Below are 22,442 nucleotides of genomic sequence, written 5' to 3' on the forward strand. Positions count from 1 at the left end.
CTTGTAGATAACAGCCAGATCAGAAGGGGTAAAACATTTCTTGCATAGACTAAGGAAACCCAAACACCTTGCGGCGTTTTTGGCGACATTGCGTATTTGATCATTCCACAAGAGGAGGTTGGTGATGCAAGTGCCATCCATGGATAATGGCAATGGGGGTATATCTCGCTTTAACGATACAAGACATCATTGGGTTTTCGAAGCATTAAATTCCACGCGGTTTTTTAATCCACATTGAACAATGCTGTTTAGGTCGGAATTTAATAAGCTTATCATATTTTGTCGTTGCAGTTCCACATCCGAAGAATAGGGATGTTAGTCTGAAAACGAATATGAAAAGCGAAAAAATGTATTGGATTAGATGTTGCAGAAAGGAGTACTCTCTCACACAAATGAGAGAGTGTTGGAGATAAAACAGAGCCCTGGGGCACACCAGTATTTATTTTGTGGTTTTCAGACTTGAATCCATCCAATACTACTTGTATTGAACGATCCGAAATGTAATTACTAATCCAATGAAGCAGCGATTCATGAAAACGGAAAGCACCCATTTTCGATAAGAAAGGTTTTGCCAGCGTTGAAGAACACCTCTGCAGAACAATAATGGGGATAACATCCGGATCTCTAAGGTCTCTTGCCACTGTACGAGTGCAAAAAAAAATTGGTCCCAAGTACTGGCAGCATAGAATTGGCGGCGAACTTTTAGAGATTAGCTTTCTCTAAAGAGCTAACAAAAGGAGTGTCATTGACAACGAGAGCAGGAACCGAAGAAGAGGAAGAATTTCTCATGTTTTTTAACAAATTACCAAAAATTTGGACTGTCTTTGGGACATTGCAGTATTTTTTGCCGTAACTTTTGGTCATGTGAAAATATAGTCCGTCGAATATGGGCGTTTTCATTTTTCTCATTTTAACATTTAAAATTTGCATTTTAGATTGATTTAACCTCTTTGTCACTTTTCTAAAGTTCGCTCTGAAGGAATTAAGCCATTGAACTCTGCAGAACAATTTTCCAACTTTGTATTAATTACAACTTTGAAACAAAACCCTTCAACATTTATCAACAGAATCTATTTTATAAATGGTTTTATCGGTTTTACCGATTTCCTAGCTATAGTGAACGATTTTCTTAAATTATTTCGATGTTAACATAGACTGGTTTAAAAATAATTCATTCAAAAAGCAAATAAGTAGTTTATTTAAAGACAATGCGCTTCATCAGATGGTTTTTGAACCCACCAGAATCACAAAGAATTCAAGATCGTTAATCGATTATGTAATTATAAACGACAAGACAAAAATAAAAGCAAATACGGTGAGTGAATTGAAAATCAATGATCATGAAAGCATTTTAGTAAAAATCAAAGTTTTTTCCGATATCACTTTAAAACCTAAATCAAAAACATTTTTGAAATATGACAGTGAACAATTTTTGACTAAAAACTTTTATTTTGAACAAGATAATGTTGAAGTAAATTCACTTGCTGGCAAATTTAGTGAAAATTTCATAAGTGTTTTGCAAATATTTATGAAAACTATAACCATTGAGCAAAATCAGAACGAATGGTTTACTGAAAACTTAGGAACAATAAAAAGCGATAAATTATTAGGATATCATATCGCGAGATTGTCTGCTGATGAAAATGATTGGAATTCGTATAAGATGAAAAGAAACGGTTTTAAAACTGCCTTGGAGACCGCAAAAAATAACTTCGTTAGGAAAAAAATTGAAAGTTCGAGCGATCAACAAACTATGTTGAGAAATATTAAACAGTTAACACTTAGGGAAACACCTAAAGAATAAAAGAAATTTATCATAATAATACAGAAATTTATCATAATAATTGCGCGAGGAATTGACAAATTCTCCAAGAGTAATTCTTGTCATGAAAAGTGCTTTCTGAAATCTGCCGTTCGGATTCGGATTAAAACTGTAGGTCCCTTTCATCCCTGACAACAGTACTCGCACACAGGAATGGTTGAGAGTTGTCAGTCACTAGGCCCTAGTTCTCAAACGGACTGTTGCGCGACCCGATTTATTTATTTTACTTTATTTAGATACTTTTAAAATCTGTCGGAATTTATTGACAAAGATAATAAATAATTCAATTCTTGAAAATTTTTTTCAGATTGTTGGAAAGAATCAACTTAGACTTTAGACTTATTAAAATGTTGCGCCTCATTAATAAGATTATTGAAAAAGTAGTTTACATACAATTGCAAAAATACTTAGAATCATTCAATCTTATATCACATTATCAATCAGGATTCCGGAAAAGCCATAATTGTGAATCTCTTCTCCATTTAATAATAACTAAATGGACAATTGAAATACATGACAAAAAGATAGTTGTTGCAGTTTTTTTTTGGATCTGAAAAGAGCCTTTGAAACAGTAGATAAAGATATGGCATTAGGGCAAACGAACAAAATTGGTTTCCATCATATTTATACCAAAAATGATTTCTATCGTTTCTTATATCTTATTACCCAAAGACATATAACTTCAATCATAAATAGAAATGTCATAACACTCACATTTTTGTACTTAGCAAACATTTTGTATAGTTGCGGGCGTTATGATATTTAAAAATTTATTTGGGCAGAATCACATTGATTTTAGGCTTTGTGGCATTTTGTTCTGAAGGAGTTATTGGGCAATAGAGACAGATGGCACTACTGATGCATATCGAGGTTATTTACAGTTAGTAGCATGCCTTGAAAGAATACACACCAAGTTTTAGCCAGGTCGATCTATTGGTTTGTGTTTGACATTCGTTTGAATTGAGGAAGTCAACAAAATTAGCGAAACAGAATTTCGTGTGTTGATTAAACATTTCTTTATGAAAGACGTTTCCTCAGGAGACCAAACAGAAGCTTGATTAACATTATGGTGATATGCGCACTTTCTAGTAGAATAGTTTACAACTGGTTTCTATGTGGTTTGCTAGGGGGGAATCTGCACCAAAAAAGGCGAAGACCGTTACCTCGGCTGGGAAAGTTATGGCCACTGTATTTTGAGATTCGCAAGGAATAATTTTCATTGACTATATGGAAAAGGGTAAAACCATTACAGGTGAATATTATTCATTGCTATTGGACCGTTTGAAAACCAAGCTGAAAGAGAAACGTCCACACCTGACCCACAAAAAAGTTCTTATCCATCACGACAACCCACCAGCTCATACCTCAGCAGTTACGACCGCAAAACTATTGGAATTAAGATTCCAAATCGTTCCACATCCAGACTTAGCTCCGTCGGACTATTATTTGTTCTCCGATATGAAGAAATGGCTGGCGGGAAAAAAATTCCATTCAAACGAGGTGATTGCAGAAACCTTAGAGCAGCGTTAGGCGAAGTGTATAAGCCTGAAAGGAGACTAAGTAGAAAAATAAAAAAAGTTTATCCAAAAAAATTAAGCAGTTTTTATTTTCGCACGGACTTTTCAAACGACCTTCGAATTTTTTGGCGATATGACATTTTTAATATGTAAGCGTTTTTTTTTGGGCAATCAGACCAAAACGCTTCTTTTTCTTTAAAGTGTCAAAATTGATTGAGCCTTGTTTATATCGATTAAGGTATTTGGCCGATAAAGTATCCTTTAAAAAAAATAAAAGAATTTAACTATTTTAAGAAACTTTCTACCGGCACGACAAAACTGTAGGATGTTTAGCTTCGATTGTTGTTGCCTAAGGTTTGACAGTTGAGAATGTTAAACTGTTTTCACATTTCCGCTCAATAAAGTCTGACAATTTATAATTTTTCGGTTATTTATGTATTAAGCTTTAATGCAACCTATTTTTTTAGTTGTATTTAATTAGAAGGCTAGGGCCCCAAGGCTTCATGACACAAAACACTCTTGAACTGTGAGCGACTTGTACCGATTTTTTCTTAGGGAGAAAAGACTTAATGTATATGGTCCAAGGTTTTATGTAAATTGTAGCTTTTTTTCAAAAAGTTTTAACGAGGCCACAACTTGGGCCGTAATGAGGAAGAGGGAAGGAGGGCCATATCTGACGTTTCGTTAATTAGTTATCATTGAGATCTTTTCTAAAAGGGGTTATTCTTCTATAATCACTGCTATGGACATAATCATTCTTTTACATTTTTAAGGGTCTCAAACTGGTTTCATTGAGCTCAGAAGAAATCCTCAAGATTCATGTGCTATCACAATGGCCCATTAAACTGACATAAGTGTGTCCTACTCCATCACGGACAACCACCTTAACCAAACCTTACCTAACCTATGATCACTGCTAAAAGCTGAAGTGCACATCGAAGAAATATGACGTATAACTTCGATTCTTGGAGAGTAAGATTTCTGATAGAGGGACCAGACTTTGCTAGCGTTTTCAAGGTGGTGTAAAGATATTAACGGAACTGTGGGATTCGGACTTGTTAACTTTCAATTTTGTACAGGTAAATGTAATGAATTGGAATTAAGCAAACTTTTATTTCTGAGAAGTTTCTGTCGCACCGGGCCTAAACCGATTCAAGATATTTGTAGAGTAAAATAAAAGCACCGGGAGTAGAAATGACTTTTATTCTTGTAATGTTATCAGCGTAAAAAACTGCAGTTGATCCATTAATAACGTCGTTCATTGTTAAAACAAAATCAAAACAAACAAAGTGGTTCCCTTGAAGAATTCCTGAGTTCAGTAAGATAAGATCGGAGAGATTTTAAGAACCTGACAAAAACTCTATATTTGCGGTTCTAGAGCTTGTTACCTTAAAGATTAACTACACAAAAATGCTTGCAACTTGTGGAAATTTCCACTTCAATTTTATGCTATTTAGTGATGAAGTTAATTTCTGGTTTAAAACTTTTGTCAATAAACCAAATTGAGTTATATGGAGCGAAGACAATCCGCAAGCCATTAACAATTCAGCATTAAGTACATTAAAATGGACTATTTGAAAATGAGGAAGAAGCTGTCGTTACGGCGAATGAAGAGCTATATCGAGCCATGCTCAACGGTATTCAGAAAATTAGTTCTCAAACTCTTAAAAAAAAACCCGATACTCAAATTTGTTAAAAATTCTCAACTGCAAAATCCATATTAATTAATATTTAAATTCATGCCAAAGTATTGAATCGGAAAAGAATCCAATTCAACTGTTGGTAAATCTAGACAAGATTCTAAACAATCGACTGGAAATCCCACAAAAGGTTTTTCAATCCTATAAATAGACTTTCAATTTTAATCAATTCATCTAACTAACAACGTGCTGAATGCACGTTCATGCAATTATAAAATACTAACCATCAGCATCACACATACGAGTATAACAATTCTTATTAATATTATAATCAAATTCAATCAACTATAAGAACGTTGCACGGTGAGGGCACAACGTAATCCATAGTTCCAACTAATTCCAAATGATAAGCACAGTGGAGGGATAGAATTGCATGAAAGTAAAATGCTTATGACTCAAGGACGTTTAGTTTCAATATGACAACAAAAATCCCAGAGAGTAGTTAATGTTGTTAAACCTGCCTAATGGCACCCCCCTCGTCCCTCATCTTAAATCAAATCTGAATTTTTAATGCGCACTTAAAAGCTCTTCAAAATTGTTGTCTCATATTATTACACCCCAGCTTCAACAACAACAACACTAACAACAACAAAAAACAGCTCCTCTTTGATGATACTGAAGTGGAAATAAATCCATTTCTCTATTGAGATTTCCGGCTTTGTGTTTTAAAAAATCACATGTAAGTTTCGCTCCTACACGTCATAAGAGAGTTAAATCTGTTTTTGTTTTCCAGTGAATCTTTTATCAATTTAATCATTAAAAAAACAAAAACAAAAACAAACAAAAAAACCTTTAGCATTCCAAATCAAATGATTTAAATAAATATTGGACAAACGATGGTCAGACGACAACAAAACAGAGCTTCACTCAACACAAAGTTGGTTGAATGTACTTTTTGAATGGGGGTCGTTCCTTTTGAGTACCGCTCTGGAATACTAAATAGATTCCCATCCAATTTGGTATGGATCACATCAACACTTATGTTATGAGAACAACTTAAATTACTTAATTCGTTCTTATGATGAACATATGTCATGAATTTAAGCTTTTTGTTTTGATTAAAGTTGAGTAGGGAAGAAAAACATTAATAAGCTTTTGCTATTTGTTGCTAGATTAAAACAAAAATGCATTTTTGCAATTCTCGTTATTTATTGTATTTTTTAAATAAATATGATAACATTTGTTTAACGCATATTAAGAAAATCTTAACAGGTAATTAGTCAGTTTACTTTTTAAGGTTACAATAATTATTTTTAAATGAGTTGTACATTTTTTTAAAAGAAATATAAAACAATGTCAAATTAATGAAAAAGCTATTTAAACTTAACTTGCCTTGAATTTTTCGTCACATTGAAAAATAAAATATATTTCAGCCACCCACATAAATTCAACTGACAACAAAATGCAATTAAATACTGGTGCCCATATGTAACTTTCTAAAAAATATTTTTATTTTTTGTACTGGATGTTATGACACCCAAAGTTTGCTCATCATAATGCGACCTTTTTAAAGCGGTAGCGAAGATTCTTACGAGGAATTTCAAAAGGTTGAGAAAATACTGCAGTTGAACAAACCAATAAAATTAAAAAAGGATTATTAAGAAAAATGATAATTAAAGGAAATATTTATTTGTGTCAAATAAACAAAAAATAAAAATAACCTATGAGTTAGGTATAATCCATCTTAAACATTTGTATCAAATGAACAAAAAGTTATTCTTAATGCTAGGGTTACGCTTGTTTTTCAGAAATCAATTTCGCCTAACGTGGATTTGTTTTTGCTACGTTTTCCAAATTTAAGCGATTTCTTTCCTTACTTTTAATTTTGGCTATTGATGCAAATTTCAACTCGCTCAGGTATGAGATGGCAAATGGAATCAAACACTTCAAAGACTCTAATGTTAATCCAGGATATTCTAATTTCCTTTTTAACCAAAAGCTATCCATATTGAAAGACTTAAATTAAAATTGCAACATTCCATCGGCAGACAGATCCAGCAGACTTTCCTTGAGCTTGATTGCCAATTTTGCCTCATTTACAGCTGCATTTGAAAACGCATTAAAGATCCACCTTGAAACATTTCTTCTTTCAACTTTTCTAACACCATCTTCATATCAGGTATAAATTCCTTGATATTTATCTCACATCCGACTTCTTCAAAAAGATAGTGTCGAGGAAAATGAATCTAAGTTGTTTTGATTAAGAGATTCAGTTTTGTTTATAAAGTGATGGATTTTGTCTTTAGTAGTGATGACATTTTCATCCCGCCCTTGAAGACTTTTATTCAAGATATACAAGCAAAAAAGTTCGAGATGTCAATGGTAAAATGTATGAAAAAAAGCCCCTAAGACTGTTGCCTCATTATTTTAATCAAACAATATTCGAGTTATCTAAGTTCGACGGTACGGAAAAAAAAGCAATGGATTGGGGGGGTCGCCAAATATTTCTTCGTGCTAAAGGGTTCGTTTTATGTAAAAGGTTGAAAAACACTGTTCTAAAGAATAAGGTATCCCATTAACAATGGAAAACGATACAGCACTATATGAACAATGCCAGCATGATAACATCACGAATAGCACCTTCAAAACCTTAGTGGCTCGTAGCGGCGTCCACATCAATATTATTCAATTTCCGTTATAGTTAATTTGGTTACAACAAATTGAAAGTTTAGCTTCACAAAAAAATAGAATTAAGCTGAAGTTCGTCCAGTCTCAAGTATCGTATTGGTGATGGTTTAATAGCTGCAAAAATATACCAGTAGTGAATAATGGATCTAATCCATTGGTCCTGAAAGAAAGCAGCATTCTCTCAAAGAAGAGCGTTTTAAAACACTATTGGTGCTCCAAAAATGCTCATCAGCTATCCAGCTCAATTTCGATAGTACTATGAAGTAAGTACAAAGATTAGATCTTTTGCCGTACTACGCGAATGTGGAATAGTTTACCACAGTCTATTTTTCATGTCATTGTAATATTCAGGAATTACAAATCGACACGACCCTTCAACCCTTGCGGTGGCCAAAATTGTTGTATGGCAGCCGTGGGTGGTGATGAGCCTGCCACTTCTGATGACATCAATTTGGTAGGTGTAGCACGATGGTTGTAGATGGATTGGATTTTCTTTGATTTGGACTTGATGAACATGTCTTTTCTAAATGCAGTAAGGTATTGTGTTTACCTGAGCACTTACTGCAGCATCGTGATGAGCATGATTTCGCATTATGATCAACTTTGAAACAATTTACACATAGATGTCGTCTTTGGGTCCACTTAAGTCTTTCAGCAGCTGACATTTTTAAGAACTTCTCACAATAGTAAATAGGGTAGCCTTTTATCCCACATACCTTGCAATATTCCGTGTCGGATGTGGATTTGTTGTCACCGCCTTGGACTTTTCTTTTCCGCCAACAACTTCTAACGACTCAAATCGGTTTTTTAAAAATTTGATAAATTCGACCATTGTCTGAAGCTCTCGAGGGTTTTAAAGTGATTGCTCATATAATAGGTGGCTTTGTCGATCCAACTTCTTTAATAAGAGATGAGTGAGTAATTGGGCCCAGGATGCTGTCTCAATGCCAAGAGTTTTGAGTGCTGCAAGACATTCATGGATTGCGTCATGAAATTCTCTGATGGCCTTTATTTCTAGATAAATGTTCGGCAGACTGAGAATCCTCTGGATAAGTGCTGAGGTTTGCGCCCTTTTATTGCTGAAACTATCCTGGAGAATGTTCCAAGCAATACTGTAGTTGTCTTCGGTCAGTTCAAGATGGCGCATCAGTCTCTCTGCATCACCAGACACATTTGTTTTCAAATACCACATTTTTTGGATGGGTGGTAATGGTTGTTCATGTATCATCTTAGTGAAGATGTCGGAAAATGGTTGCCATTTTAAATAATCGCCGTCGAATTTGGGTATCCACATTTTAGGCAACTGAATTGCCTGGCGATCAGCTAGCTGTTTTGATGGTTCGCTTCTTTGAAGGCTTGATGAAGTTTTGCTCAAAGAAGCATGATTTTTGAGAACTGATGTCTCTAATTCGGTGTACAACTCTATGTTGTAACCTTTAGATCCCGAATCATTAACAGCTGGAGTGATGAATCTCCTCAACCTGAGTCCAAAGTCTATTCATAGCCTCCAGACATTGGATGGGTGCTTCTTCTTTCACTTTTACGTAGATGAGTGGGGCTAGTGATTTCATGAGTGCCTTTTGTCTTCTCATCAGGGTGTCAATGTTTGAGTTGTTATCTTATTTTTTACGACAAGATTATTTGTTGATGTCAATGCATCATTAGGTTGAGATTGGTTGTCTTCTGTTCCCTTTGGCACGACATCCAGTTTGGTGCTGTTACTGGCCTCTATCTGCGCCAGTGCATCACACAAGATTTGCTTATACTTTTCGTATAATGTCTTGATTTGTTCGAAATATTTAGAGGTAAAGTACTCGTGGTCTAAAGATATGTCTGGTGTGTCGCGAATTCTGCCATCTGTAGCTTCGAATTCTTCCCATACGGTGTTTAGACGATTGAGTCTTGACGTGAAGTATTCTCTAGTTGTTTTGCGGGTGGAGGAATCTTTCGAGAAGTTGCGGAGGATTGATTGTATCTCCTGTCCAGATATGCGTTGGCTCCTGGCTAAACTATCCATAGTAAAGCTGATGTTCTTTGAATGTAGGGGTCACCAAAAATGTTTGAATTCTTCTGAATTATGCAGAACGCCACCGCGTTCGTTCGTTGTTTATGTTGTTTAACACTCTCTTCTTTTCGCACTTACTCGCACTTTATCTTTGGCACCCATTCAGCAACAGTTGACAAAAGCGTTTAGGAAAATGCAGAAAACCAATTAAAACTTCATTTAAAAAACTTACAATTTTAGAAGCCTCGAAACAGAAAATGTTAAGACTATAGATAGACTTCATTTTATATATAACGACATTGTTTTGTTTCAAAACTTCAAAAACTAATTTCATACACCACGATGTTCTAGACAGGTAAGATCTAAAATTTTCTTTTGGAGATTATCTCTTGTAGAGTTATGGATATATTCCATATATCTAAAAGCTTCTATATTTGAGCAACTTTTCGACAAAATAATGTTTTATTACTGGAACTGAATAAGTGTTAAATTTGGATTAGAACAAAGAATTACTCTCATATGAGACAAAAGAAAACTGAGATTAGAGGAGGCTTAAAATTCTATATTGGGGTTTGATATTGAAACCGAGCACTTCAAAACTACTTAGGGACAGTGCCGTGCACTCAATTAGAAACGCTTTTCAGGTCAAACTTCAACATCCGAATAATATTTAAATAAATGCGGCCATCTTTTTTTCCTTTACATTGAAATCTAACCAACTTCACTATAAAATCATAATAGTAACATAGGACACCGTTATTTTTTTTTTCATTAAAGAAAGCAAAAATCACAAAATCGATCGTGCACATATGTAATTAGAAACGAACCTTATTTTAAGACTTTCAAGATTAAAAAGTTATTTTTGGGCATTGTAAGTTACACTTTTGTATCTAGTCTTTTCGACAATTGAATTTTATTTGTTTGGTTAGGTCATCAAAATAAATCATGTGACGTAAAGACTCGACGTGAATTTTTGGGCCATCATAAAGAATGAAAATCTTATAGGGAGATTTCTATCATTTTAAAATTCAATATTTCAAGAAAAATAACACAATAAAAAAAATACCACGAAATCCGAGACCAAAACCAACCTCTCTTAGAAAAGATGCACTAATTGTTCGGGAAAGCAAAAAAACTCTTTTGCAACTGCGAGTGATATTAGGAGGGCAGTGTTCGATGAAGCAGATAGTGGACAGTCTGTAGACACTGTCAAGAAGGTTGCGTGACGCTGGTCTTTTTGGGCGCATAACAAGGACAAATTCAATACTGACTGAACGTCACAGAAAAAGCTGGTGTTTGCCGTTCGAGATCCCAGGAATATAATCCAAAGTACACTCGCCCCATTGTCAAGCGTGGTGGTGGTAGTATTATGATATGGGGAGCAATGGCTTGGTGTGGCGTTGGCCCAATCAAAAGAATTAAGGGTCATATGGACAGGATTCAATATTGCAGAATCCTTGAGATGTTGTGCTGCCGTACGCGGAAGAAAACTGAAGGCAACTCCATCACTCTTTTGGACTGGCCGTCGTGCAGCCCGGATCTTAACCCAATAGAAAACTTACGGCATCACCTACAAATAAAAATGAGCTACAAGAAATATGCCTAATTTATTTTAAGAAATTCACGATGTTTGGAAATCGATTTTAAAAAAAGTTTGTGAAAATTTTGTTAGCTCTATGCCCAGCAGATTAAAGTGTGTAATTGATTACCGTGGTTATTCGACAAACTATTGAATAATATTTAGTAAAGTATTAAAAAATAATATCATAAAGCTAAAATGGTAATAAATTAAACAAATATTAAAGAACATAAACGTGTGTTTCTAATTATGTGCCCTACCAGTTTTTGTTATTTTTTCAGGTTTTAATTATTTTTTTTTTCATCTCTTTTATAAATTCAAAAATAAAATGATAAATGCAATGAAATAAAATAGATACGAAAACAAATTTCTAGCAAAAAGAAAATTAAAAAAATATTAAAGAAGAAAGCAAGACAGGTAAAACAAAATGGCTATAAAAAATCGTTTCTAATTATTTGCACGCCATCCACCGTAACAGCTGCTAGAAAACATCTAGAATTAGGAAACACTCCTTTTTTAAATAATCAGCACAGTTTTTTAAATACCAATCGAAATCACAACTCAAGAGATGGCATGATTAAAACTTATAACTTCGAGAGAAACTTAACAGCCAAGTTAGGTTGCAAAAAAAAATTGTGTAAACGAAGCTACAAAACCAAAACAAATGCCAACTAGAGATCAGTGGATTGGTACAGGAATCTTTGATCTTGGAACATAGCAAAATGCGCTGAAGTAGGTGGCCCAACTTTACTGATAGGACCTTTCATCCTGTGGAGGAGGAAGAAACGTGATTAATTACAATATCAAGAATTAAAAGTAGATGAAAAGGATTAAAATCTGTTAATAACTTTGTAACATTAAGACAGGTCAAAACATTACAATATTTCAAAGACTGCAAAGGCTTAAATATAGACTTACTTAAGAAAAGTAAAAAGCCTACTCACTGTAAACTGAATAGTTACCTGTCATCCGTAGCCCAACAGAAACTACCAGTTGTAGATTTTCTAACATCCCTGGGAAAACGTGAAGTACTAATTAACCAAATGAGGAAACACTTGGGACACTACCAAGTCGAAGCAAATAATATTCCCTCTCTAGTACTCAAGTTTCTAAAATTATTAACTTAATGAATTAATTGTAAATCGAAAGCCTAAGCCAATTCTGGAAGAACAAGCAACAGACCTCATGTAATGCAGTAAACCAAAGTAATTTACTATTCTTAGGACTATATAGAAAGTTCAAATGTAAGTCTGGGTTCGATAAATAACAATCAAAATGATCGAATTTGATCTACTTAAGGTGATAGTCAAATTGATACCCAAAAAGCTGTCACAACAACACTGTGATAGTCATTTTCAAACAAATATGGTTATTCCTAATAGAACTATTAAACGCTTTCACAAACGACTCGAAAATTTGCTTAGTTCGCTTTTTTTCGTAAAAAAAACACATTCCTGTGATCGACAAAGCTTACGACATTCGAAAAAAGTAAGAATTTTATTCAAACACAGCCAATTTGGTACTTTTAGTTAAATATTTTATAAGAATCAACTTAAGATTTCACCAAGGCAACAATGAATTTTGATAATTTTAATCTTAAATTGTTCAATCAAATTGAATTGAGTTGAATCATCTTACACAGACGGAATGGAAATGATAAGACAATTTGACTATCAAATAAATTTTAGTCAACTATCACCTTAGCCGATTCCACCCCTGTTTAAATTTGGATACCTTAAAAGAAGAATACCACGTCGTAACAATTACAAAAGTATAGAACACAAATTCGCTTGCAAACTATAGTACCTGTTTTTTAAATTAATTTATTTTACTTTTTAACCAATGTTTTTTTTTTTAAATCAAAACTAAAAACTATATGTAATAAATTTAAATATAAATAAAATAATGCATATTTTTAGACTTACATAAACTTTTAAAATTGAGATAGTAAACCCCATGATGTGGTAAACTTTCAATGGTATTTCAAGCAACCAAGTTTGTGACAGAGAAAGAGAGTTATGAGATACGCTGGGTCTATTATTTCTCTTTCTTCAAAAATAAATAAAATTACCTAAGGATCTCTTATTATTTACAGTAGTGTAAAAAAAAAAAACCTCGCACAGACAAAGAAGATTTGTTTTGTAGTTCGTATTTCTGTTGTTTTTATTAATTAAAAATTATATAAAATTTTACTCACCAAATTAAAGACTAACATACATGACGGGGCGAATGGATTTCCCAAATTTTTGTTTAATTATTTTTTTTTTGTAATTTTCTATTTAATCAATCACGAAATTTGTGTATGTACTTCTCAGAAAATGTGTTTTTTTTTTTAATACGTACCAAAAAACACGTGTTTTTAGTGTTGTCCTTAAAATTATTTAAAATTTTGTTAGAAGATTATAAACATCGTGTAAGATGATGAATAGTAGTTTGAAATAAAATGCAATAAATACATACGTACATTGTACTTGCGACTTGGCGGCGACGACGACGACGTCTCTATGATAAAAATACGTACCAGAAAAAGCAAAAGGTCTGAATGCGCAAGATGAGAACGCCAACAAAATTTGTTTGTTATTTTCATTTCTCTGCAGAAAATCGTAATATCGATGGATTTCTTGTTTCATGTAAAATGTTGTTTTAACTTACTTTTTTTATAATACAAAAATTGTTAAATTAAAAATTAAACACTAAATATTCATTGGATGTTTTAAGGTAAACGACTCTAGAATCTCTAGAATATAACAAAATTTTGATTTATATATGCGGCCCTGGAAAATAGATTTAGTTGTTGGGAAATTGAATTTAATAACACCATATCGGTATCTATGGAATTAGACAAAATCATAAAGGCCCAACTTTTGCCACTTACCCCGACAAGCAGGTTTCATCTAGTTTCAAAACCCAATGAGCTGCCCTACTACATCTACTAGTGCGGGGCTATTCGACGTTGTCTTTTTCCACATATAATCTCCTATAAAGGACTCCGCACAAAGGCGAGGAGCTAGGTGACATGGCTACAGGAATAATCTCTTCTTTTTAAATAAGGCTACAAAATTTGAGTGCATTACACTAAGCACACAATATAATTGAAACCGATTGAAAGACTTTTAAATCATAACTACACAAACTTAAGGCGGCAAAATTCTTCTTTGGAATCGCGGGTAGATGGCTGTTTTCTGTTGAAAATGACAAGATTGTGTGTATTGTTGTTCGACTTTACATGGACAAAATGTGAGTGGTAACGAAATGTTTCTTTTAAGAGGGAAGTACACGATTCCAAAAACCGTTTTTAAGCATAAATTGGTAGAATATGTAGAAGTATTTGTTTAAATTTTGATATTTTTCCACAAAATTGTGCTTCTTGGATTTGAATGTACGGTTAACTCAGCTGATATCCGCGTTAGCCGTGGAAACGCTCGTAGCGGCTTTCCGGAACATTCAAAGCTGGTTACTACTTATGCGAGTTTAAATGTTTACCATGATACTCGTACTTCTAGGAATGCACATCAGGTTAACTTTGAGCTAACTGATTTTTTAGGTTCACCCACAAATTATGGGTATCAAAAAGATAATAATACAGCTGGTCCATGTCCAACTTTCCAGGGACCTTCTACTTTTGTTTCAATATCTCCTTTTAAGGTGGTTTAAATCGATAAAAAAAATGTATGTACGCTCTGAAATATGTACCAATTATGCACCCAAATTTTCGTCAACAAGTGGTTTATAGTTTTGTGAATAAGAATTCATGAAAATCGGTAAATTTTTCACCATACATACATAGTACTCCCACTCAAGCGCTCTAGAAGTAAAAGAAAGCTTAATGTCTACGAAAATTTCAAAAACAACAGATTTTAAAGCTCTTCGCAAAAATCCAAACATTAAAAATAAATAAATTAGGAGGCGCAACAGTCCGTAAATAACCATAGCCACAAGGTAGTTAGACGGAAATTTGCCAAAAAAAAAAATTGACACCGATCTGTAGGTTTTAATAAGAATTTCCCTTGACATATTATATTTAAGATGAGTGCCTTCAAGTTTAATAAAAGATAATTTTTATACCAGAAAATAATATAATTTAGATGTTCCCGAAGGAATGCATGGATACTGTTGGGACTAGGGGCATCTTCCTTACGGCGCAGTGTCTAAGTAATTATTTGGTGATCTTTTTCTTTAACACGATATCTCAAATTGCAGTTTCTCTTTCGGAAATGAACAGTAGAGTCTGCGGGCAATTGCTTCCAAGCAGTTTTATTCCATTCTCGGCAAATCAACAGAATTCATCGGTAATTCAATGCTAGAATTCACCTAAGTCAGGAAACAACATATTGGCTTAGACTCATACTGTAAACTTAATGTATTGTCTTGCTTGCTCTTCCGAAGTAAGTTGCACTTAAAATCTTTTGGGGTATTCAAGACAAAGGAATGTATGTCGATCTGAGTTTGTTCGAGATCTTAAACAAGCTCTTCTAAGAATTGACGGGTACCCTTAGACAACATGGTAGAATCCATGAAGAAATTGATATTCAATTTCATATTTATCAAAGGATCATAAAGTGATTATTGATCTTGCAGTTTGATTTTACTTTTAAGCAGCTGTTTGAACCAAGCTTTATAAATATAAATACAATTTGTTAAGGAGATTAACAGTATTTAATATGACGTCTTTTCGTTCAAATTTTAAGCCCATTAATTAATAAATATGGATCGCACTTTACTTGTGAATGATATCAGGACTATAGTCCGATGTAAAGTAATGATTCTGGATTTACGAAACCGTGAAAGCTATTATGAGGTGTTTATTAAACTCTTTCAGACGTCTTTTTGTTGACTTTTAGACAACCAGGGTCTTGCAGCTTATATTTTTTAATTATAACAAATGCTTATCGACATTTTTTCAATTCACTTTCACATTTGGAATTTGATTTCAATTCACTCAATTTTAACATAGTTAGAGATGTGCAATTGAGAAACTCAATTTTTTCGTTGATGGAGTTCAGCCTCCTGCTCGAAATTTAACTGAATAACAGAGTGCATCATTTGTTTAAATATTTTTGGAGAGTGCTCGATATCTTATTTCTAATTCAAAGTGAAATTTTCTTTAGGGGAACTTATGATACGAGTAGCTTTTAAAATTGATGGTAATAGGGCCGAATAAGTGATGCGTTGCTAATTGAGTGTCAATAAAGGTCTTTATTGCGAAACAGAAAGTATTACTTGATACTAGTCAGTTTCCGTTTTAAGTAATCTTACAGGAAAAAAAGTTGATGAATATATTTGTTTGTGGGTCAGAAAAAGTATTTAAAGTTTATATCCTTATTTTCTTGGTATGCTTTACTTTCCTCTGGAAATTCATAGATTGATATTAATCATAAGGTAAGACCTATACATCCGATGAATATATTACAAACTACATTTATATAATTTTAAAACAAATATATAAAGAAACAACATTTTACATTTATGTGACTTACCAAATGAAGCCAACTTTGAACAACTATTACGAGTACAGTGGATGCGCAGATAATAGCGTAACACACCATAATCCATCACCATCATTGAACATTGAAGATGATATCATCACTTCTTAAGAATAATGTGCAAGAAAGAAGTTTCTTTTTGTTTTTAAATTGGAATTTAAATCTCTTTTTATTAAAACAAATATCTAGTTTTTTTTTTATAAAATACTCTCAAGTTTTATACGTACGTAAATATCTGGGTAGATTTTTGGTTTGTTTTGTTACTTTTAAGCTATGAAATCCTGCTATTTCTTTCTCACAGTGGTGCCTGCTATTTTGGGTTTAATTTAACACAAAAAGTTAAAAATTTTAAAGTTAAATTTTCCAAACATATTTTTTTTTTTTGGTTTTTTGTTTTTTTTTTTATTTTTTACTTACAATTTTCCCGGTTCAATAAACCCACAAATATTTAGGGAGGAGGAAGTGAGAAAAATGTGCAACCATTTTAGTTTGTTTTTCGATTTGTGATTTGACTTTTATTTTGTCCCTCAAAAACTCAGGAATCTACTTCGCAACTAAATTATAAGGAATTTTAAGATTTCAGAATAAAAAAAATTGTTATGAGAAAAGAAAAAGAACAAGTAAAGAAAATAAAATCCTAATCAAACAAACACAACTCACGGATAACGGAATGCCGCAGTCATTGTTTTTTCCAGTTGGTTTTATTCCTACAGCTTTAGTTTTTTTTTAATTGGAAATCTCAAGGAACCCACGTGCTCCTGCAGCAACAGTTTTCTTTTTTTTATGAATTTTTGTTGTGCTAATTAAGATCTTTTTGACTTGAAGATGGGATAATTTTTGATTGTTTAAAAATATTAATTTTAAATCAATTGAAAGTTATACATACAATGCGCGAGAGAGAGACCTTAACTATTTGCATTGATAATTTTATCATATTTTATTTCTTTCTGAAAAGTACATTGAACAAAAAAAATCAACAAAAAAAATATAAATTAATTAAAAGTTTCGTGATGGTTGCTTAGCGAAGTTTTGATTCTAATATTTATAATTATAATTTTTTAAATTAACCTATAACCTGTAAATTGTTTGTTTGGACATATAAATAAATAAAATAAGTATTAACTTACCGTTGATGCTAAAATATCATGAGGACAACATCCCAGAAGAAAACTTTTACATACTTTTGGATCAGAAAATTTTAAATTACGTCCACCTTCACCTGGAAATAATTTAAAAAAAAATGATATTAAATTATGTTCTGGTCTGTAGAAAATAAGAATCAAAAAGGACTAAAATTTAATGGCAATTGAAATTATTTAGGAGGAACCCAAATTATAATGATTTTTAAAATTCTTTTGAAAACTCTGTAAACAACTAACAACTATCAACTAACAACTAACAACTAACAACTAACGACTAACAAGTAACAAGTAACAACTAACGACTAACAAGTAACAAGTAACAAGTAACAAGTAACAAGTAACAAGTAACAAGTAACAAGTAACAAGTAACAAGTAACAAGTAACAAGTAACAAGTAACAAGTAACAAGTAACAAGTAACAAGTAACAACTACCAACTACCAACCAACAACTAACAACTAACAACTACCAACTACCAACTACCAACTACCAACTACCAACTACCAACTACCAACTAACAACTAACAACTATCAACTAACAACTAACAACTAACAACTAACAACTAACAACTAACAACTAACAACTAACAACTAACAACTAACAACTAACAACTAACAACTAACAACTAACAACTAACAACTAACAACTAACAACTAACAACTAACAACTAACAACTAACAACTAACAACTAACAACTAACAACTAACAACTAACAACTAACAACTAACAACTAACAACTAACAACTAACAACTAACACCTAACAACTAACAACTAACAACTAACAACTAACAACTAACAACTAACAACTAACAACTAACAACTAACAACTAACAACTAACAACTAACAACTAACAACTAACAACTAACAACTAACAACTAACAACTAACAACTAACAACTAACAACTAACAACTAACAACTAACAACTAACAACTAACAACTAACAACTAAGAACTAACAACTAACAATCTCTGTTTGATGTTTAGGATTTTAATAATTGGAAAAGAATAAAAGTTGCGTTCGTTGGAAAAGTGTTTAGTTTGTTTTTCTTTCTAGGTAGGCTTGAGCATTCAGACGTGAAGTGAGAATGTCCTCCTTAGCCTCTTCTTCTTCACATGGGTTATCGTGTTCGCTTCATCAAATGAAGTATGAAGAATAACCAAAGTAGTTGTGAAGAAATTTGAAGACACTGCATTGGTTACAGATATTGTAAGGCATGTGCATCATCGTTTCGCTCGTAACACTGAAAATATCGCTGCTGTAAGTAAAAGTGTCGCCCAACACCCGAATGTGTCGGTTCCTCGTCGTTCTCAGGAATTAGAACTGCCGTACAGCAAATTATGGAGTATTTTACATTTAAATCTACACCTACAACCATATAAAGTCCAGCTCACACAACAACTAAAGCCAGCTGACAGTCTATACGTCGAATGGGAATGGGAAGCATATTTTTCACTCGGTGGGTATGTTAATAAACAAAATTGTCGTTCTTCGATTCGATGATGGAACGACTGTCACCGTCAATTCGGAGCGGGATGGTCGTATGATAACCAACATTTTTGCCTATTATTGTAGAATATTGTTTTTGTGGGTCTACGCTTAAGACCGTGTTTATGCAGATAAACCTTTAACTCTTGAGCACGTTTAACCAACATTCGTTAAATTATGGCTGAGATACCGCCCAATATCTGTCGAAAGGTGGTGGAAAATTACCTCAAAAGAATCAATGCTTGCAACCACTTTTGACACCTAAGCAGAAGAAAATGCGACTTGAGTGGGCTAAACAACACATAAACTTGCCTTTAAAACAATGGCTGTACGTGATCATTTAAGATTCGAAGTTTGTTTTGATGACAAACGCAAACATGTAAAAAGTAATGCAATGGAAGCTTTTCATAAACACTGCTTGCTCCAAGTACCAAAACATTTTTGGAGAACAGCTTCTACCCTCGATAACATTACTTCAATCAAGTGATAGAAGTTATATTTTTTAACAGGATGGTGCTTCTTGCCATACGGCTAGATCGATCGTGGTTATCTACTGCAGCAATTCCTTAAACGGAATGGCCTCCCAGCAGCACAGACCTTTCCTTAATCGTAACCGTTTGACATAAAATGAAGCAAAAATTGCGGCAGGAATCAACTCGGACAACTTGGAAATCTTTTAATGGTGAAGAATGCCAAAAGTTAATTGACACTATGGCTCGACGCTGGGAACCAGTTACCAAAGCCAAAGGTGGCGCAACACAGTGATGAATTTGAAAAAAAATATAATAGACCAAGATGAGCATTTGAAATATTATTTGGATTTGTGCGATCGCTACACACAAATTTTTCATTCAAACTACTCTTTTTTCCCCTTTCAAATTCAAAATATATAAACCTCCACATACAAATGTTTGGGTTTTAGCTCTGATCATCCCCGTCCTGCGGATGTAAACTCTTTAGATTGCTTCGAGAGGAAAGTTCTTCGTGTGATCTACAGTCCCGTATGCATAGAAGGTGAATGGAAGAAAAGATGCAACGAAGAGCTAAACTTAACCCAGAAGGATAAAAGTCCAACAACTGAAATAGCTGGGTCGCGTAAAACGTAGTAGAAAAAGGCCGCGGACCAGAAAGTGACCTTACTAAACTTGGAGTAGGAAGAAAGATCTTTAGGAACTTTGAAAAGCGCAAGTAGCTCTGCTCGAAATATACTACAATAGTTAAGAAGATTTATTAACCTTCTACTCGATACAATAAAAAGCAGAATTAAACTTCTTTTCCTTCTTTTTTTGGCTATGCCTAAAAATACATAAATTGAAGATCGAAACTTTGAATTGGATGTTTAAACAAAAATTTTATTGAAAATGAATAAGTTTGCACCAAATATGGTACTTTCAAAAATTTCTATTTAGGTCAATTTGGTTAAAGTGGCTATTCGTTATGAAGCAGGAAACAATCTAGGTTTATTGGCCCATTGTAATACCACATAAATCTTAAAGCTTTCTTCTCAATTAAACCAATTTGAGTCCCTTACGAAACGTGAGAGGCTGATTATTAATTTGATTGAGATTGTTTAGATCGTTATAGTTATTCTTGCGTTACGTAATTCTTACGTTCTTAGATAGAGCAGGACATTCACAAAGGAAGTGAGGAACTGTTTCCTCCTCTTCCTAATCCATACAGCTTCTGAATTTATTCCACCTGATGTTTGTTTTCTTCATAGCGTGTGGCTTTAGCAATAGTTTACATGTAAGGATTAATATTTCAGCATTAGCCAAACGTAGTAGAATAGCGGCGCCCAGGAAAAACGACAATTAGGTACTGTAATAGAGTTTTAAAAGATAGAGTCCAGAGATTTGATAGTGGCATCACTATCTGAGAAAATTAGGATATCAGATGTTGATATCGCTAAATGTACACGCTACAATGATTGGGAAGGGGGAATGAGAGACTTAATTTTGGTCTTTCGGAGTATACAACTCCACCAACCCCTTCATTTGTTTTTAATCCACCTATGTAAAAGTGGATTGACTCGTCTTCTAGGAATGCCCTATCCTCCCAGAAAGATCTGGAACGTATCGAAATCTTGAAGTTTCTGTCAAATTGCAGTTGGATGATGATGTAGTCTATGTGCTTTGGAATTGATTTCAAATACTTAAGAATTACGGAGTGGCCCACTGCGCTGGAGCTTTGTGGCTTAAAGCAGAGCTTGCAGCTATTTATTTGTAAATATATCAAGAGGTATTAGAAAGGGTGCGGTGTCGAGTGCAGCAGATAGAGTAGAGCGAAGCGATCCACTTATACATGGGAAAGCTGAAAGTTGACCTTTATTTAGTTTGTCGCGGTTTATAGCTTTTTCAAAAGCAACCCACCATACTGTTACACTTTACATTAAAATCGGTCAGATTACCGCTGTTTTTTTTTTATAATAAGCGCACACTCAAAGGGATATATTACCCTTATTATGTAGACACATAGAGCACTAATAAAGAAAGAGAGAGGGGTTGAAAGGAGATGTCGGTGCACATTGGTTTTGAATTCCTGAATATTGCAATGACTAGGACAGAGTGTGGTAAAACATTCCACATTCGCGTAGTACGGCTAAAGAATGAATCTCTGTATTTGACAGTACTGCCGAAAATGGGCTCGAGGGTATATTGATGAGCATTCCTAGAAGCGCGAGTGTTACGGTTGAACTGTTTAAGGGGAGGAATGCAGCTGGCTATTTCTCTAGAGCATAAACCATTAAAAAAACGGTAAAACAGGGTGAGACAAGAAACATTTCGACGATGTTCAAGTGACGTAAATGATCTTATGATGGTAATATCATCAATCAATCTAAATGCTCTATGTTCAATACTATCCAAGAGGCTTAAGTAAGTTGCAGGAGCACCAGCCCAGATATGGGAGTTATACTCAAGCTTTGGACGTATATAAGTTTTGTAAATAACAGCCAGATCAGAGGAGGAGAAAAACTTCTTGCATCGCCTTAGAAAACCCAAACATCTTGTGGCATTTTTGGCGACATCGCGTATGTGATCGTTCCACAAAAGGTGGTTGGTGATACACATACCAAAAATAT

General features: G+C 33.7%; 1 protein-coding gene across 1 annotated transcript in view; it reads right to left on the reverse strand.

The window, feature by feature from the left end:
- LOC129940844 (putative RNA-binding protein Luc7-like 1) overlaps nt 1-22,442 on the reverse strand; it is a 61,034-nt gene that overhangs the window by 34,554 nt on the left and 4,038 nt on the right. Inside the window, exon 2 of the mRNA XM_056049348.1 lies at nt 17,862-17,953. Within this exon, the coding sequence (XP_055905323.1) occupies nt 17,862-17,953 (92 nt within the window). The remainder of the gene's footprint in view (nt 1-17,861; nt 17,954-22,442) is intronic.

The sequence above is a fragment of the Eupeodes corollae genome, chromosome 1, assembly GCF_945859685.1.
Source record: "Eupeodes corollae chromosome 1, idEupCoro1.1, whole genome shotgun sequence".
NCBI lineage: Eukaryota > Metazoa > Arthropoda > Insecta > Diptera > Syrphidae > Eupeodes > Eupeodes corollae.